The sequence below is a fragment of the Typha angustifolia genome, chromosome 14, assembly GCF_048772165.1.
Source record: "Typha angustifolia cultivar Huaian chromosome 14, ASM4877216v1, whole genome shotgun sequence".
NCBI classification, from domain to species: Eukaryota; Viridiplantae; Streptophyta; class Magnoliopsida; order Poales; family Typhaceae; genus Typha; species Typha angustifolia.
This window is the reverse complement of record NC_133252.1, coordinates 11565236-11582557: the sequence shown is the minus strand read 5'-3', so window position 1 is coordinate 11582557 and position 17322 is coordinate 11565236. Positions and strand designations below refer to the sequence as shown.

The 17322-nt window shown below is 36.7% G+C and overlaps 4 protein-coding genes across 5 annotated transcripts; 1 reads left to right on the top strand and 3 right to left on the bottom strand.

Annotated features, from left to right (window-relative positions):
* Positions 1 to 779: 779 nt before the first annotated feature.
* LOC140776127 (sigma factor binding protein 2, chloroplastic-like) lies at positions 780 to 1452 on the bottom strand. The gene has a single exon (XM_073119709.1). It carries the CDS (start codon positions 1371 to 1373, stop codon positions 930 to 932), a length of 444 nt encoding a protein of 147 aa, XP_072975810.1. The 5' UTR covers positions 1374 to 1452; the 3' UTR covers positions 780 to 929.
* A 4233-nt stretch (positions 1453 to 5685) lies between these two features.
* Positions 5686 to 10048, top strand: LOC140776108 (calcium-dependent protein kinase 2). The gene is made up of 8 exons (XM_073119685.1): positions 5686 to 6441; positions 6535 to 6678; positions 6783 to 6935; positions 7126 to 7241; positions 7363 to 7530; positions 7671 to 7798; positions 7975 to 8074; positions 8171 to 10048. The coding sequence occupies exons 1-8, from the start codon at positions 5796 to 5798 to the stop codon at positions 8261 to 8263; spliced, it is 1548 nt and encodes a 515-aa protein (XP_072975786.1). The 5' UTR covers positions 5686 to 5795; the 3' UTR covers positions 8264 to 10048.
* On the bottom strand, positions 7889 to 10514 carry LOC140776109 (splicing factor 3B subunit 6-like protein). 2 transcript variants are annotated; one of them, XR_012106834.1, is made up of 3 exons: positions 10033 to 10514; positions 8147 to 8257; positions 7889 to 8066 (listed from the first exon to the last, which is right to left on the bottom strand). XR_012106834.1 is itself a non-coding variant. In XM_073119686.1 (2 exons), the coding sequence occupies exon 1, from the start codon at positions 10428 to 10430 to the stop codon at positions 10056 to 10058; it is 375 nt and encodes a 124-aa protein (XP_072975787.1). In that variant the 5' UTR covers positions 10431 to 10514; the 3' UTR covers positions 8145 to 8257; positions 10033 to 10055. The 2 variants fall into 2 exon arrangements, 1 of the variants encoding a protein (XP_072975787.1); XM_073119686.1 differs by lacking the exon at positions 7889 to 8066 and having other exon boundaries at positions 8145 to 8257.
* Positions 10515 to 10890: 376 nt separating this feature from the next.
* On the bottom strand, positions 10891 to 16414 carry LOC140776308 (dihydropyrimidinase). The gene is made up of 13 exons (XM_073119972.1): positions 16242 to 16414; positions 16000 to 16152; positions 15492 to 15543; positions 15089 to 15358; positions 14743 to 14954; positions 13915 to 14035; positions 13295 to 13382; positions 13135 to 13213; positions 12489 to 12576; positions 12334 to 12374; positions 12185 to 12237; positions 11825 to 11981; positions 10891 to 11285 (listed from the first exon to the last, which is right to left on the bottom strand). Exons 1-13 carry the CDS (start codon positions 16362 to 16364, stop codon positions 11094 to 11096), a joined length of 1629 nt encoding a protein of 542 aa, XP_072976073.1. The 5' UTR covers positions 16365 to 16414; the 3' UTR covers positions 10891 to 11093.
* Between the last annotated feature and the right edge of the window lie 908 nt (positions 16415 to 17322).

Sequence of the window (17322 nt, the reverse complement as noted above, 5' to 3'; positions counted from 1 at the left end):
GAGATTAAAGAACCTTACTGACTAAATAGCTAAAAGACCCTCTCTTATTTCTCTCTCTCTCTCTCTTCTCTCCTCTCTACAAGACTACAAAAGACAGACATTCCTTGAAAACAAATAAGTATCATTGTTAATTTGCTGTAAATATATTTATATATATATGTTGGTAATTATTAAGTGCACTTGGTATCACAACTCTTTCAAGAAATGCAGATGGCTCAACCAAAATCATTTAATACTTAAACATCACATGTTCTTAGACATTAACATCAAAATTAGTGCGACCTAACTTTTGTCTGAAGGAATTTTATCTCTCTTAAAAAAAATTTGGGGCTAACTTAGTATTGCCTCTTATGATAATTTGTATAGGTGTTGGTTTCTCGACCTATTATTTATAGCATTCTATACCAGCAAGATATAACTTAGAAAACTCTACTTTAATTACTACACCTCTCACATGCACATACATGTATCAACCTCGTGTGATAATTTATGTGTGTAAGAGAGAGAGAGAGAGAGAGAGAGAGAGAGAGAGAGAGAGAGAGTTAGATGAGCCAATCAAGAGTATGCACTGGACACCGCTCCATGAGGCAATCATCCCCACATGTTTACCCCTTCTTGTCTACTAGTAGCAAAATCCATATCCTTAATTTTTTCTGATGACCCACCCAATCCCCATCTAAGGATCATCTTCTTCAACACCCTTATGTTGTTCAGTGAATCACAAAAAAGCTGGGAGAGTTTTTTTTTTTTTTTTTCCTCTTTTTTTTATTTTTTAAAAGAAGAAGAAATTCCAACTCAAGAGTACAAATCATAGGGCATAAATCACTTAGTAGGAGGCATACGAACATAATTTCCAAACATAGCTGGATAGCAATAGATCACTGCTCTCCTAAAAGACTAAAGCCTAAAAGAAAAACCAATCACGCACCTTACACCTTGTCGAGATTGCGCAAACCGCCATAGCCATACCGATCGAAGAACCCCGCCGACGGCGAGAATCCGGGGAGATTATCTAGCATTTGTGGAGCGAATGCATCGTCGAGCATATCAAAGGGATTCACGGCGGTCTTGTACCCCGTCTCGCATGGATCTACGCCGCCATGATCTGAGGAGGACCCAGGGTTAAGGGTGGCTGTCGTATCCGTATGAGGGGCGGGGGCGGAGAGCCTGCTCTCGCCGCCGTCATCAGGCCCAGGAAACTTGGACAGGTCGGCGACGTTGGAGTCCCGGCCGGTGAGCTCCTGGACTAGCGTGCGGAACTCCTCGGCGGTTGCCTTCACCTTCATAGGGTTGGAGATGTACACCACCTTGATGGGCTTCTTCTTGGCCTTGGCTTGCTTAGATCCCTTTTGGTGCACACTAAGCTTCTCCATCCCGAAGGTAGCAGCTAGCTAGGATTGAGAGCTATGGTCCCCGAACGAGTACTAAAAATAGGAACGGGGACTTGTAGCTTTAACCATATTAGGGAAAAAATCTATTACTTAATTTCCTTATTGGATTGTGTTAGGGTTGTGGCCAAGATTTTTTTATTGGCTTCGTGGAGGAGGAAAAGGGGGTGGAAAATGAGAGGCATGTGATTGGGTCTCTCATGGATTTTATTACTGGTATCTAGAGAGAGAAAAAGAAGACAAATATAGATATATACGTATATACACACATATATATATATATAGAGAGAGAGAGAGAGAGAGGGGGGGGGGGGGGGGGGGGGTAGCAGTAGTAGTAGTAATTATAATTTATGAAAAAAAATACGTGAAACGTAGTATATAGTACTGCATGACTGCCATTGGTTATGAATTCTTCAATAATTAATGCTACGTGGCGACGCACGAATGATGGGTCCAGAAGTGCTGACGTTGGAAGAACGTACATTTGTTGACGTCAGCATATTAAATGCTGTCTCGGCTTGATTCGAAGTTTTTATTTTGTTTTTTGTCCGGAACTCTAAACTTATTTACTAAACTAAACGAGGTTCGCGCTTCTTTAGTACCAATCCTTTTAATGAATATAAAAATATAATAAAATTACAAAAAATTAAAAAAATATTATTAGTTCTATAAATAATAATAACTTTTTAGATATATTATTTTAATATTTTATCAATATATATATATATATATCTTTAACTGAGAGTAATATATATATATAGAATTAACTTGATAAAAATTTAATTAAATTTTATCTCTTAGTTATTATATATATATATATATATATTAGTTTAAGAATAATTTAAATTAAATTTCATAACAGATAGAAAGAGAATTATATTTAAATTGAAATCTATCTCCAAAGAATCAAATTTAGATTATTTAATATTAAATAATTTCTTCTTATAATTAAAATATAATTATATCTTACAGATTATAACTTTTAAAGGCATAATTATAAGTTTTAATTCACGTGTATATCATAGTAAGCGTGTACTAAAATGTCGCTCTCGGAAACTAATTCGGTAAGCGACTTTCATTAGGTATCCTCGATAAAATAGAGGATTATTTAAAAGAGCAATTATTTAATGATTCGATGCAAATCATTTAATTGTTAAATAAAAATTCCATCTCTTTATAAAGGAGTATATAAGACAATTTGCAACCATCTATTTTTATTCGGAGAAATATAAAGAGACTAATTTACTCTTGGGCGATCGATTTTACTTAATATTATTTAATTTCAATCTCTTAAATTAAGAGAGAAAAATTAGTGATTATTATAATATCATTTATATTAATTTTATTTTATTAAAACTGCTATTCTATTTGGGAACTTATATTATTGCTATTTTATATTAAATAAAATTACTGATTTAGATAACGATTATTATATATGTGTACAGATTACACTGTTAACATTTTTTTAGGTAATTACTGTTAACATTTAGTAAATATTAGATATGTAAGTTTCATAAAATAATAATAATTAAAGGGTCATGTGGAAATAAGTAAATTTCAAAATGTTAACATATAATTAATCTTATATAAATTATCTTCATCTATTACCTATTTTTACATCAACATATTGATGAGTATATCAGCTAACCATATACAAATTCAAAACATGCGCATATCCAGTGGGAAAATAATATTTACATTGAATTACAGTGGCGAAACTTCTTATATAACATGTTAATTCAAAAGCTTAGTGTCTAGTTAATGCAATATATATTATCATAATTTGGGGTGTGACCCCAAAGCAAATGTTTAATACTAAGGCTAAGCTTGACAATGTGGCAAATGTTTAGTACAAGAAGTTACTTATTAATGGTACAAACTAGTGAAAATAATAAATTATTAAGATATACGTTTTGATTAAGATGTGTGTTAATTAACAGCATCAAGTCATCACTGGAAAGAGATGGAACTCCCAACCACCAAGCAATAACCCCTTTGAGACTCTTCATTTGCTCTTTTTCTCAAGGTTATCTGGGTGTCAGTTATCTTAGAATTCTTTTTATATCCTTTATTTACTTGTATGCTTATCTAATGTAGATATTTGCATATATAAATAAATATATATATGTCTCAAAACATTGTTTTTAATATGTATATCATTTAACATATATCTTGTTTGGAGTTACTGACCATTAAAATTTGAATAATTTTAAACTAGAAAAAGATGAAAATATTCTTATTCCAGTTTTTATATGTTTCTCTTAGTTAAAGGTATTTTTTATCTTTATTATATTAAATCATTAGGACTTAAATTGAAGAACAACTGTGAGAGTACTTATAAGAGGTAAATTATACAAATAATTAATCTAGAGGAGCATACAAGTAAATAAGAAAAATTCTAAGAATACACACAAAAAAGAACCCATTATCTTATATTTTTTATGCATAATATATTTGCTATTTGGGTAAATTATAAATTTACCTCTTGTGATTTTGCCTAAACTTAAATTACCTCTTAAACTTTTGTTTTAATCATTTTGTTCCCTGGTTTAGACTAGTAAAATTATTTAACATTTTCATCCTAATTAACTTAAGTGACAAAGTACCAAAAAATTTATAATTTATTATTTTCCCACTATAACAAATATTAAAAATATCATTCTTCTATTAATTTAAACATCCTATCATGTACTTCAAATTTAAAATAAAATACACTTCCAATCTCTTCTATCTTATTTAACTCTTTTAAAATTAAGAATATAAGTAAACATTTCATATCTATACAACTAATAAAATTATTAAAATCATATATATATATATATTTTTTAACATTAGGCATAATAATCAAGGGAGGGTAATTTGAAGTTTACCCAGATAGCAATTTTATTTTCCTCATCACATTATCAAACAAATTAAAGCTCAAACGATGCCATCATAATTATTTGGTAGTTGCATTTCCTTTTCGCTTTCTCCAATTTTCTTTCAAGAAAATAACTAAAAACTCACTTTGAATCATCTAACAAGGGACAGGGTTTATCCAAACTATTTAAGCCTCGTCGGTTGAAGGATTAAAAATTCATCAACAGTATTATACTTAATTTTTTATTCATCATTTCGAGGAGAACTATGCATTAGAATAGCGAGTGTTCTCACTTGTTCAATCTAAGTTAGAATAAGTAAATAAACTATATCTGAAGTTGAAATCTCTCTCTCTCTCTCTCTCTCCAAGAGAAAGAAAAATTCCATTGATGGATCGACTGACCACCAATAATTGTTAGATGACTGTTGATGTTGTTGGGACCATTGAGGTGTCCTTTCTGCCTGCAATTTTCTTCTTTATGTGGGTTCTTTTTGCAAAAAAAGTGAGAAGAAAGAAGAAGTAAACAGTAGAGGGGAAAATTTGAGAGATATTGACGTTACAATGACTCTCTCCGACACTCATCTTCCAGTCCGTATCTCGTTTCATTTCAATACTGTCAGATGTTTTTTATTTGCAGTACAAAGCTTTGGATTGGGAATTTATGTGGATCCAAGCATGCAGGGATATTATCTACTAATAACTTTGAATTAATTAATATTTAATTATTTACTGCAGCTTAGTGTGGTACAATCTCTCCAGCATGGTTAAAGAACAATTGAGGCCCTATAAGCGAGTATATATATATATATATATATATATATAATGGGGGACCTTCTGTAATAAAAGGTTATTAAGATGATATAATTTCTATCTAATTTAGGGCAATTAGAAATTATTTTGGTGGGGCCCTTAGGTGATCACTTAAAATTATTGGCTTATGATAGCGTATTTAATTAGGATCTATTTTCTTTTTTTTAAAAAAAAAAAAAATTCCTATGAGAAGTTAATGATCAGATGAAACTATTAGATTTGGTCAAACTGGAGCTTTGACTCTCCTCTTCTCCAAATTTACCCACCATATCTATCCAGGTCAACCTTATTCCCGAACTACTAACTAAAACAGATATAGAAAATGTCCTACTTCCACCTTCTTGTTACAACTAATAAAACGAACAAACTAAGAACAAAAATCAAACACCCGAGAGAGAAATTTATCATAATAACACCTTATTTTATTATTTTTTTATGTTTATTATTATTATTATTATTATTTACTTAAAGGTGGTGTTTACGATTAATTTTATAAAAAGAATTGATAGAACAAAGAAAAAGAGAGAGAGAGAGAGAGAGAGAGAGAGAGAGAAAAAAAACCGTCGTTAAAATCCTCTTCCCGCCCTTCTCTCCCCACCCTTGCTTGAAGACGGGGGATATCCCACACCACCCAAACTCCTCTTATTCCCTTTCATCATCTCATCCTCCTACCCTTCCTCCCCATCGCCATCGCCATCGCCATTGCCATTGCCATCCTCATCCCCATCCCCATCGCCATGGGCAATTGCTGCTCTATTTCCAAGGCCCACCAGGATACCCCCGCCGCTCCTCCCCCCACGTCAGCCGCCGTCGTCGTCGTCCCTCCCTCCGCCGAACCTCCTCCGGCCCACAAATCCCCCGCCCCGCCGGCCGTCGGCCCCGTCCTGGGGCGGCCGATGGAGGACGTGCGCGGCAGCTACAACATCGGGAAGGAGCTGGGGCGCGGGCAGTTCGGGGTGACCCACCTGTGCACGGACAAGAGGAGCGGGGAGAAGCTGGCGTGCAAGACGATCGCGAAGCGGAAGCTGACGACGAAGGAGGACGTGGAGGACGTGCGGCGGGAGGTGCAGATAATGTACCACTTGTCGGGACAAGCGAACGTGGTGGAGCTGAAGGGGGCGTACGAGGACAAGCAGTCGGTGCACCTGGTGATGGAGCTGTGCGCCGGAGGGGAGCTTTTCGATCGGATTATAGCGAGGGGCCACTACACCGAGCGGGCGGCGGCGGCCCTGCTCAGGACCATCGTCCAGATCGTCCACACCTGCCATTCCATGGGGGTGATGCACCGTGACCTCAAGCCCGAGAACTTCTTGCTGCTCAACAAGGACGAGGACGCGCCGCTCAAGGCCACCGACTTCGGCCTCTCCGTCTTCTTCAGACAAGGTTGGCGGCTACCACAACTACTTAAATCTACGTTAAGGATCATCGTTCTACTTAGTTGTTGAATTTTAATCCTCCCTTTAAACTTTTTCACAGGAGAGGTGTTTAAGGACATAGTTGGGAGTGCATACTATATTGCACCTGAAGTGTTGAAACGAAAATATGGGCCAGAAGCAGATATATGGAGCGTAGGAGTGATGCTATATATTCTCCTTTGTGGAGTTCCTCCTTTCTGGGCTGGTATTTTCTTTAAAAAAACTTTTACTTCTCTATTTATAAAGCTCCTTAATGGTTAACATGAGCTGGTTATATATATAAACAATTGCAAATTTGATCAATTACAGAATCAGAACATGGTATCTTCAATGCAATCCTGCGTGGCCACATCGATTTCACCACTGATCCTTGGCCAAACATCTCATCTGGAGCAAAGGATCTTGTCAGGAAGATGCTCAACTCTGATCCTAAGCAGAGGCTTACAGCATTCCAGGTTCTCAGTAAGTATAGTAGAGCTTCTCAAAATCATGAGTAAAGAACAAAAAAAGAAGCCAAATTTAATAACTTGTGTAATATATTGTGACTGCAATCATCTTCTAGCGAATGCATCAGTACAACGAAAGTTTTAACTCTCTGTAATTTGTACAAGCTGATTTCTAAGCAGCGGTTTATCATGGTTTGCTATGGCAGATCACCCATGGATCAAAGAAGATGGAGAAGCACCTGATACACCCCTTGACAATGCTGTTCTCAATAGGCTGAAGCAGTTCAGAGCAATGAACCAGTTTAAGAAAGCTGCACTCAGAGTACTCTTTTACTGAATTGCCACTTATCCCTTTACAGTAGTATTCCTGAAACTATAGCCAATTATTTCCAGAAACACAATTGCATCTCTTATGACATCTGTGCATGGGGATAAATGTACAGGTTATAGCAGGTTGCTTATCAGAAGAAGAGATCAAAGGGCTGAAGGAGATGTTCAAGAACATTGACACGGATAATAGCGGCACTATAACCCTTGATGAGTTAAAGCAAGGACTAACCAAGCAAGGAACAAAGCTATCAGAGTATGAAGTTAAACAATTGATGGAAGCTGTAAGTTTTCAGAAATAAAAGACTGTTCAAACCAATAAGATATAAGTTATAAAAATCCGCAAGTTTTACTGAAAATTATCACAACTATCTTGAACATACCTAGAGTTCTTCATCCTTTTATCTAACACCTTTTGGTACAGGCTGATGCAGATGGCAATGGAACAATTGATTACGAAGAGTTCATCACAGCAACAGTGCATATGAACAGACTGGACAGAGAGGAGCATCTATACAAAGCATTCCAGTACTTTGACAAGGATAACAGCGGGTATGTTATGCATGACCAATAAGCAGCAGTGGATCTGTGCACCTTTAAACTTGATGAATACTTAACAAAGAAAGTTGAAGATATTAAGAAACCAATTGATGTATTTGAGTGTGGTGATTTCTGTTCTAATAGATGGAAAGGGCCACAACTTACTTTTTTCTTATACTCTGAATTAGGTACATAACAACAGAGGAGCTTGAGCAAGCTCTAAAAGAGAAGGGCTTGTATGATGGAGAAGAAATCAAGGACATCATCTCTGAAGCTGATGCTGATAATGTAAAGAAAAATTGATTAGCATATCTCAATAATGAGCCTTTGAGCCAAACAAGTTCTTATATAAATTCCTACTGATTCAACTCTCCACTCATGCAGGACGGGAGGATCGACTACACAGAGTTTGCTGCCATGATGAGGAAAGGGAACCCTGATCCAAACCCCAAAAAGCGGCGTGATGTAATCCTATAGAAAATTAACAGTGGAACCTGAGTCTTCTGCATGATGGATGACCACAGAGACTACATTATGCAAAGCATTGATGGAAGTCATGGAACTGCAAACAATGGAATGAACTTTCACATGTTGCCAAGGAACTCTATTCATGAATATGAGAATATACTGTACAATGTATTGATGGGGATGGATGGACCTGGGAATGAAATGCATGCTCTATATGAGGTTTGGGGAAAGTTCACAGTCTATATTCCTATTTCTCTTCGCTAACCTATGTTCCAATCTGGCTTTTGTTTTAGCATCTCAGTAGAGCTTTCAATAACTGTTCTAGATTGGCTAGTGTAGCCTGAAGATTTGTGCAATGTAACTTAATGAGCATCAAATCCCAAAAGTGATAGCTCATTACCATTACCAATGACTACGGTCGGGCATAGAATAGAACAATAGCACCATTAATTGCTAGCGCAGAGTATATGGTGATTTGCATAAGCTCAAGCAGTACCAGGTACCTTCTTTCCTTTATTTCTATAACTGAATTTGCTTATAGCATATGGAAGCTGATGAACTTTCCCTGGTTAGTCCAGAAAAATAGATAACAAGAATATCCCAGCATTCTTGAAACCCCTCACACTATTGACCTGTATTTTAGACTGCTATTAGGGACTAGAAAACATGAAACAATGCCATATAATCCTGTGAGGACTCCTAATAAACCTATAAACCTGTAATTGCCATAAGATTTTGCAGAAATTATGACTCCAATAGGAACCCGGAACACAAACACTACCAGCAAAAATTCAAAGATTATAGATAATTTAAATTACCAGCCCTCATCTAATTAAACTTTTAAACAACATCCAGTTATATTACAATAAAATCATTTATCTGTCAGGCCCAAATCTAGGATAGCCTCAATCTGTATGTACAGCAGAATACAGCACTATACATACTCTGTGGAATGCATCCTGTTTCCTTCCTCTTTTAACTCGCATTTTCTGTTAACCTCATCAATTTAGAAGTTTAAACCATTAAGACAAAAGCCAAGGATAGCATTAATCAATTGACTTCTAACAACATATATGTAACTGACTGGCCTTCCTCTGAGAAACAGAAAATGACTTCATCAAGAGTTCAGACAATTGTTACTATTACTTAAGTGCATATAAATAGATACATCAAGGACCTGGCTTCTATATGTTCTTTCTTGGTTGTTTCCTCTATCCACTTGTCCCTATTCTTGTCTTACAATATTTAACACCAGATGGTGCAAACTGAAGAGTATCATTCTTCATCTTCACCATATAGGATCAATTCTTCTCAAACTACCAGCCTGACATGGTAGTGCATTGAAGTTTCCTGATACCCAAATCGTTTTCCTTCAATTGTTCACATGAGTCGCCATGCAATCCTTATTATAGAAAATGAAACTAAACAAGCTACAACACGATCTAAAATACCCTAAGATTCATCAACAACATGCGTAGCCACCAGCACTACATTGCAGAACTTAGACAAACATAATTGAGAAAGTGAGAACAAACACTCAGCATACCGAACAAGATAAAGTAAGCACATCACGAAATAAAGGGAACTATACAAATACAAGATCGAATGCACATCCATGTTCACAGAATTCATCTCAAAGCACAATCCAGACAAGTATGAGCACCATCATTAGGTCATCAAACATTCAAAGTTGATACCTTTTTTTTTTTCCAAAGTTGACGACTTCCTCTATTAGAAGTACTTGTATCATACAAGTGAATGGAAAACAAAGGAAGTACCCATCGATACATCGGAAGTGCGTCTACTTGTCCTTGGTTGAGATGCCGTACTTCTCCTGCATCCTAGCGATCTCGTCCTCCTTCTTCTTTTGGTCCACCTTCTTGCTCATCTTGGCCTGCTGGTAGTAGAGCACGATGAGGTACCGGTTAGCGACGTTGAAGCCGGAGAGGTGGTCGACGGCGGTCTTCGCGTCGTAGATGTCCTCGTAGACAACGAAGGCGGTGCCGCGCGTGTCCTTATTCGTCCCGATCCTGATCTGGCGGATCGCGCCGTACTTGCCGAAGATGTCGTACATCTCCTCGCTCGAGATGTTGAAGGGGAGATTACGCACATAGAGCACGCGATTCACCTCGGGGGGGAGGCGGGTGTTTCCCTTCCGGAGGCTTATCGCTGCCATGAATCCGATAGGAGGTGGAGAATTAGAGTTAGGGTTTGTAGGTTTCAGTGAGGAAGACGAAGGGAGGAGGGGTGAAAATTATTGGCGGCGTCTAAAAGATAATAAAAGCGGACGGCCGTGCTTACCGACTTGGTCTTACGGGTCGGATCGAATGCCGAACAACATACCCGAACCCGATTCCACGTTTGAGTTGGAATATAAGATAAATGTAGAAATTGGCTAGAAATTGTTGTGGCATGAGCTGATAATAATTTATAATGGAATGTCATGTTCCAAGTTGTTAATTAAAATTAACCTATAGGCTTAAAAGGAATTCTTCCTTATTTCAAAATTATATTTAATATGTTAAAAACACGATATACACTGTTAAATTTGGTTGGTCACTTGGTTGGAAAGCATTTATCATAACCTTCGTAAACATCTTTTTCCAATTGAGAAAATAAAAAATGAAGGCAAGGAATGGGGGAAAACTATACAATATCATAAGAAAATTATCACAGGGTGGTCACATATCATTTCTATATACACAACTACAACTGGAACAAGGAGTGCTCATAAGAGTACATAGATAGATTAGATTTCATTATAACATACGGGACTTGTAATTTTGTATTATTTTCTTGAGCATAATCTTTACTATTATCGATGATCGATAAGTGTAGACTAAGCTGCAGCTCTACTCCGTTGAACGGGAGCACGAAGAGAAGCCATGTATGCAGCATCGGCTTTCTCAATGCCATCAAAGAGATAACCAAAAGGTGGCATTTTGATGTACTTTCCTGAACCAGGCGTAACCTCCAGTTTGCCCTGTTCCCATACGACTCTACCCCTCGAAATCGTCACTTCAACTTTGCCCTGCAACCATGAAGATGATTCATCAGTGTAGAGGTCAATCTTGGGAAGGATTGACTAGTAATCGGATTCGGAGAGTAGTTAGATCTTATGGAACTAGAGAGAGAAATCTGGTTGCATTTGAGTGAACTACTAGCTGACAGGAAAAATGTCAAACCAGTCCGAGCTCTAAGAAATCTAATAATACTCAGCATAGATTGGACATCGAAAAAACGTACAAAATTGAACCGCAGGGGAAACTATGTTTGTATTAGCAGGTAACATGGAACATGCAAACAATCACAACCTTAAATGTTAAGAACAAGTCTTTTGTATACACACATCAAAATATCAAAATTAGCAGCAGCTTATTGATTGGTGAACCAAGAAGATATGGAGCCGACATGATTTGAGGATGAAGAAACATTGAAGATTTGAGGTGTAAGAAAATTTAGAAGGAACTACACGACGGAAGAAAATTATGATGTTCTCATTTCTCACACAATTATCACTCAACCTAACCAATTTAACTATAAAGGTCCATTGTATAAGAAATGGTTTACCTTTCCGGCTCTCCCCTCATACACATTTGTGTCAGATCTTGAATGGTGGGAAGCAGCAGATAATTTGAAGCTTGCTTTGGGGTTTAGTATGATAATATCTGCATCAGATCCTTCTAGTATTGCTCCTTTTCTTGGGTATATGTTGAATATTCTAGCACTGAGAAAAAAAAAATCAAGAGAAATCTGGTTGAAGATATAAAACTACGTACCTTGACAAAAGGACCTGGATATTCAGTTACATACAAAGTGAACTACGTTACTCTCAACATGACAACATTCCATAGTCATGATAGAAACATGATGGGAACAAAAAGTAATCATGTCACCAAAATAATGATTATCCATAAGGTGACAACATACCATTCTGTGCTCGTCACTCTAACATAATCGGTAACAGATATCTGACCAGTCTCCTGCATTAATGGCAGAAACTCTAATAAGATGCAGCCTGCTGGGACAGAACATGTAATTGCAATCATTTGTCTAGAAACCTAGCAAATTCAACTTACCACCATTGTGTCCCAAATTAAATGCATCCTTTCCTCTATACCTGGGATTAGTCAAAGTGATATAGGAATAGTATTAGAGATTTCAACCAAAATTAACACAAGTGCACCAGCCTCTTTTGGGTTATGAATTTGCAGCCATATTTACTAAAGCATACCGTTGACACCATTAGGAATTTTCCGGAAATCATCAAAACCAAAAGCTTTCTGAGTAGAGTTGAAAGTGCAGTGATCAGTTCCAACAAGCTGTAGAAGTAGAACATCTGAATGAGCTTCCAGAAGTATCACTACTTTTCAACAAGAAATTAGTACATACAAAAGACTACATAAAAGCAGATGAAACTTAATGTAGTTATAGAATTAGGTGCAATATTGTTGAAAGCTGACGTATTCACATACGGAATGATCAGAAGAACTCTTATAAATATAGCATGATGTGTAATAACTCAGTCAGAATTAGAAGACACTAAAATATTCAGAGGGTGTCTATTAGAGTGACAGTTTACTTCTGCCTAATGCATCCTGGGGTGCAGATCCATGCCGTGAAAAAACTTTACAAGTAATAAGGGTAATGCTGCATATAAATGATACCCTCTCAAAACCCTACTTTGATGGGAACCTCGTGCATTAGCATGCCCTTTCTTGGTATACTTAGATTATTTCATAGAGGAATGCCAATACTTGTTGTTTAGTGACAGTTTTACCAGAAACATTGTGAACAGCTAACTCTCATAAAAGGTAGCAATTATAAAGGTGAAGATCCCAGGTACTTTATCACATGACTACCAAGTGTTAACAAAAGACCTGCAAAATTCCTGTTGAAAGAGCAGCCTGAAGGACTTTGGCATGTCCTGCCTTCCTTATTGGAGGACTCATCACATACCTAAAATATCATCTGAGCATTATGCATAATGATCGTACATTTCAAATCAAGAAAGAGGAAAGTTAGAATTTCTGTTCTTACTTTGCAGCAGTAGTGAAGTCCGGATCCCAAAGCCAAGAATCATCAAGCACTAGCCCAGAAACTACAGGTTCACCAATGACCCTCTGCCCTGAAAAAAATATGTTTATATCCATCAACTTGTGAATCGCTCCTAGGAAGTTCTGAATTACAGGTATAATGTATGAAAAGTTTTTTGTTATTATTTATAACCGAATATTAATGAGCTGAAAATTTGAAAAGATTCAGCTGATATAAAAACGAATCCTGATTATGCCCAATCGTTTGCTATCCTCTATAATTCCGTCCAAACATCAGCCCATATCGTATGACAGATCCAGCTACACTTAGATTTTGATATCGGCGTGCTGCAGCAAAGTCAATGACCAACATATGCATAATAAAATTACTTTCATAAAAGAGGATTTCATTAATTTATGTTTGCATTAATTAATCAGTGATCTTACTACAATCTGTGTCAAGAGTTTGTGTACAAAAGATATCAAAAACACATGAGGTTTCAAACCAATCGATTTTTTTGTCGCAAAAGGTTAGTTTTGCTAATTTATGTTAGTGCACCACTATTAAGATGTAAGATGTATTAAGTTGAAGGGGAGAAAACTATAGAAAGAGAAAAAAAAAACCTGCTATCTTAGCCTTTGCAATCTCTTCCATGGCATCAATGCTCATCACATGAACCACATATAATGGTGTATTGACAAAACTTGAGAGTCGGATAGCTCTTGCAGTTGCCTCTGCTTCCAACTGCATAAGCAGTGAACATATTGCAACCAAATATTCAGTGAACAGATAATATCTAATATCTAGATGAACAACCATGATGACAGAGAATGAAGGAACATATATAGCATTTCAAGTGTTCCACAATTATATGTAGTTAAGTGCAAGCAATTGCATTTTACTTCTCCCAACAACATGAGATCTGCAAGAGCAAAACCCACAGATGAGATGACTCCCCAAGAACTTAAAATTTTTACGACCAGCTGTTCCAATCTTAGTCGACAGTAGAACATGTTAGAGCATAACTTCTAATTTATGACCAGCTTCCAATATCATGAGATTGGCAAGAGCATAATTAACTAAATGTCTTTGTTGACAGAAGAATTATCAAAGAACCAAAGAAATCTCAATCCCAAGAACCCGCCATCTCAAATGATAGTAAATAATAACAATAATTTAATGTGGAAAGTTAATTGGCCCAATTTCTAGTGTCAAAAGTCTTTCATAAGAAAATCTGACTTGTTGGTTACTAGAAAAAACTTGGCATCCAATAATGGACAAAAAGTTAAGAAGATAGGTTTTATAATCAATGACTGGAGGAACATATACATATGGGGTAAAAACATCAGCAGAAAAAGTCTTAGAAGCTCCTTAAATAAAAGGAATGACTATATAACATATACTTATTAGTTATTACTATATACGTTAAATGGATCTGCATTGGAAATTACAATTGGAGGCCTTGAAAGAGCATGTCCCTCTGGACCTGTTATTCCAAGATCTATCATTCGTTTTTGTCCTTCAGCAACAGCATCTCCATTTTCTGCATGGACCATAGCCAACGCACCAAGTGACTTGCACTTCTCCAAGCCTTGTAGTAAAAGCTCATCACCAATCATCAATGATCCTTTGTATGCCATGAAAAACTTGAAAGAATTTATTCCTGATTAGGGTAACAAAAATCGCTCAGAGTTCTTTTTATGAAGATGATTTCAGATGAGCAATTCACTGATCTAGCAAGTACCAATGTACAAATATTTCGCAACAAAGAAGAAAAGGAAAAAGGAATCCACTGACCATGCTCTTCAACCATGAGTTCCATGTCCTTCGAAACTGCTTCATCCCATTTTGTGATGGCCATGTGAAATCCATAATCCATCACTGATTTTTTTGCTTTATCCATATAGGATTCAAAGCCTGCAGATAAACTGCCATTTACTGGTATGACAAAGTCAATATGCATTGTCGTCCCCCCAGCCAATGCTGCAGCTTGACCAGTAAAGAAGTCATCTATGGTCACAGTTCCCATGAATTCCATCTCCAAGTGAGTGTGAGGGTCAATCCCACCTGTTATAATTTCAGGGGAAAACCATCAGGTTTGTCATATTCTATAAATTCTTGAGGATATATCTAGCTTCACTATATGTTGACAAATGTGGTCAGCTACTGTGAGGCATTCACTTGGACGTCAGTGGATCACCTGGCATGACATACTTCCCAGTTGCATCAATTATTTTTACATCATCATCAACCTGCAGAAGAAAAAACAAGAATCTTATGGTTAATTAAACATATTAGAATAAAGAGGAAAAAGAAAAGATTAATGCTTGGGGTACTTCCGAAGGCCATTGATGACTATAATATCCTATGTGTCATGCAACTTGGCAGTAAGCGTGTACAATTCAAAAGATTGTGGCTATTGATTAGGCCAGATTTACTATTACACCCCTTAGCACATAAAATCTCAGTCATCAGTAACCTACTGGAGTACTCCAAGCAATACTAAAAAGATCAAATAGTGCGCTTTCTTTACTAAGTATTAAAGATATAATAATAAGTTATCCGGGAAAGAGGTTATCTCAATTCTCAGCAGATCAGAAGACAGTTAAAAGTATTGACATCTAACTATTGCAGTTATAGAAGAGATCAACGCGTGCACAAAAAATCCAACTAATTCTCAAAAGAAACCAACTTTATCCAAATCTCACCATAATGTTAGGCCTCACGGAGACAATGATCCCATCCTCGATGTACACATCCGCCACTTCCTTGTGATGCGCGTTCACGACGGTCCCTCCCTTGATCAAGATCTTCGTCGAGGAGGACAAACCACAGCTCGAATCACCTCCAATAGAGCAGAACTACGGGGAAATCCAACAAAGCCCTCATAGTACCAGGAAAAACGTAATCCAAGAAGATATCTAGCTAGGGCTTCTCGGAGAGAGCTTACCCCTTGCGCCTGATGCGAATTGGAAGCGGAGAGAGGGAGATAGGTGACAAGGAAGAGAAGGATGAGATCGAAACGGAGGGATCTGGTCTTCCATGGCCGATCGGATCGAAGCTTTGGCCCCATCGATAGTAGTAGTAGTTGATAGAGAAAAAAGAAGGGAACGGAGATCGGACTTATCGCGTTATATATCGGAGCATCGGAGCGGGTAGTGTTTTGAAATTGTAACTATATAGAGGAGGAAATGCCCTTGTTTGGGATGTTAAATTACAAGATAACCATAATTACACTATGAATTATCTGCAGCTCAGGCTGTAGCAATTTGCTACAATCAGGGTACTTGGCAGGATCCAGTGGCTGAGTTAAACATTTCACAACAACAATTGCAAAAATGGGCACTAAGCCACTAATTAGGATCAGGCTGTTGTTCTTTGTAGACCATTAGGGGGAGAGAAATGTAATTTAACTCTCAAGATTTTTTTGATAGATTGGAAGATTATAGCTTCTTCTCTCTGAGCTGGAAGGAATCTTGACATCACTTATAGGTTGACTAATAGAATCTGACGAACTCTTGTGTGGCTCTCTTGAAGGTGAGATCTCCTTTTAACTCCTTTTCATGTGGTGTTTAATTTCTTAAGTTGACTATTATAACAATCAGGGATGAACCCATGAAATTTTGGAGAAATTTGCAAACGGGTTTTAACTAAAATTAATATTTGCATGTATATCCTGAAGGTAGGTCTCAATTGATTTAATAGAAAAAAGACCAAAATAATAATAATAATAATAATAATAATAATAATAACATTAACTAGAATAAGAATATCTCTGTCTTTTCATCTCTATTTTTTTAAATTATAATGGTTTGTTAACTTCAATGAGTATCAATGCAGAAATTGAAGTTTTAAAAGATATACGAGCAAAAATTGTGTATCAAATATCAACTTTAGAAGGGTTTATAAGAGATTTTTTTTTAAGGGTATATATGCAAACACAGAATCCATTATTTAATTAAAAAGTGAGAAAGTTTAATCAAATTAATTTTCAAGGTATGACAATCTTCTTGGAGCTTTCTAACAGCAGC

What these genes read in the sequence shown, in the direction of transcription:
- LOC140776127 (XM_073119709.1), bottom strand. Translation starts at nt 1,373, where the DNA reads ATGGAGAAGCTTAGTGTGCACCAAAAGGGATCTAAGCAAGCCAAGGCC.
- LOC140776108 (XM_073119685.1), top strand. Translation starts at nt 5,796, where the DNA reads ATGGGCAATTGCTGCTCTATTTCCAAGGCCCACCAGGATACCCCCGCC. An exon ending in TACAGCATTCCAGGTTCTCA is followed by an intron (nt 6,936 to 7,125) that starts GTAAGTATAGTA and finishes TTGCTATGGCAG; the next exon opens with ATCACCCATGGATCAAAGAA. An exon ending in CTGAAGCTGATGCTGATAAT is followed by an intron (nt 8,075 to 8,170) that starts GTAAAGAAAAAT and finishes CCACTCATGCAG; the next exon opens with GACGGGAGGATCGACTACAC.
- LOC140776109 (XM_073119686.1), bottom strand. Translation starts at nt 10,430, where the DNA reads ATGGCAGCGATAAGCCTCCGGAAGGGAAACACCCGCCTCCCCCCCGAG.
- LOC140776308 (XM_073119972.1), bottom strand. Translation starts at nt 16,364, where the DNA reads ATGGGGCCAAAGCTTCGATCCGATCGGCCATGGAAGACCAGATCCCTC. An exon ending in TGGGAAGTATGTCATGCCAG is followed by an intron (nt 15,359 to 15,491) that starts GTGATCCACTGA and finishes AAATTATAACAG; the next exon opens with GTGGGATTGACCCTCACACT. An exon ending in AGAGTGACGAGCACAGAATG is followed by an intron (nt 11,982 to 12,184) that starts GTATGTTGTCAC and finishes TTTTTTTCTCAG; the next exon opens with TGCTAGAATATTCAACATAT.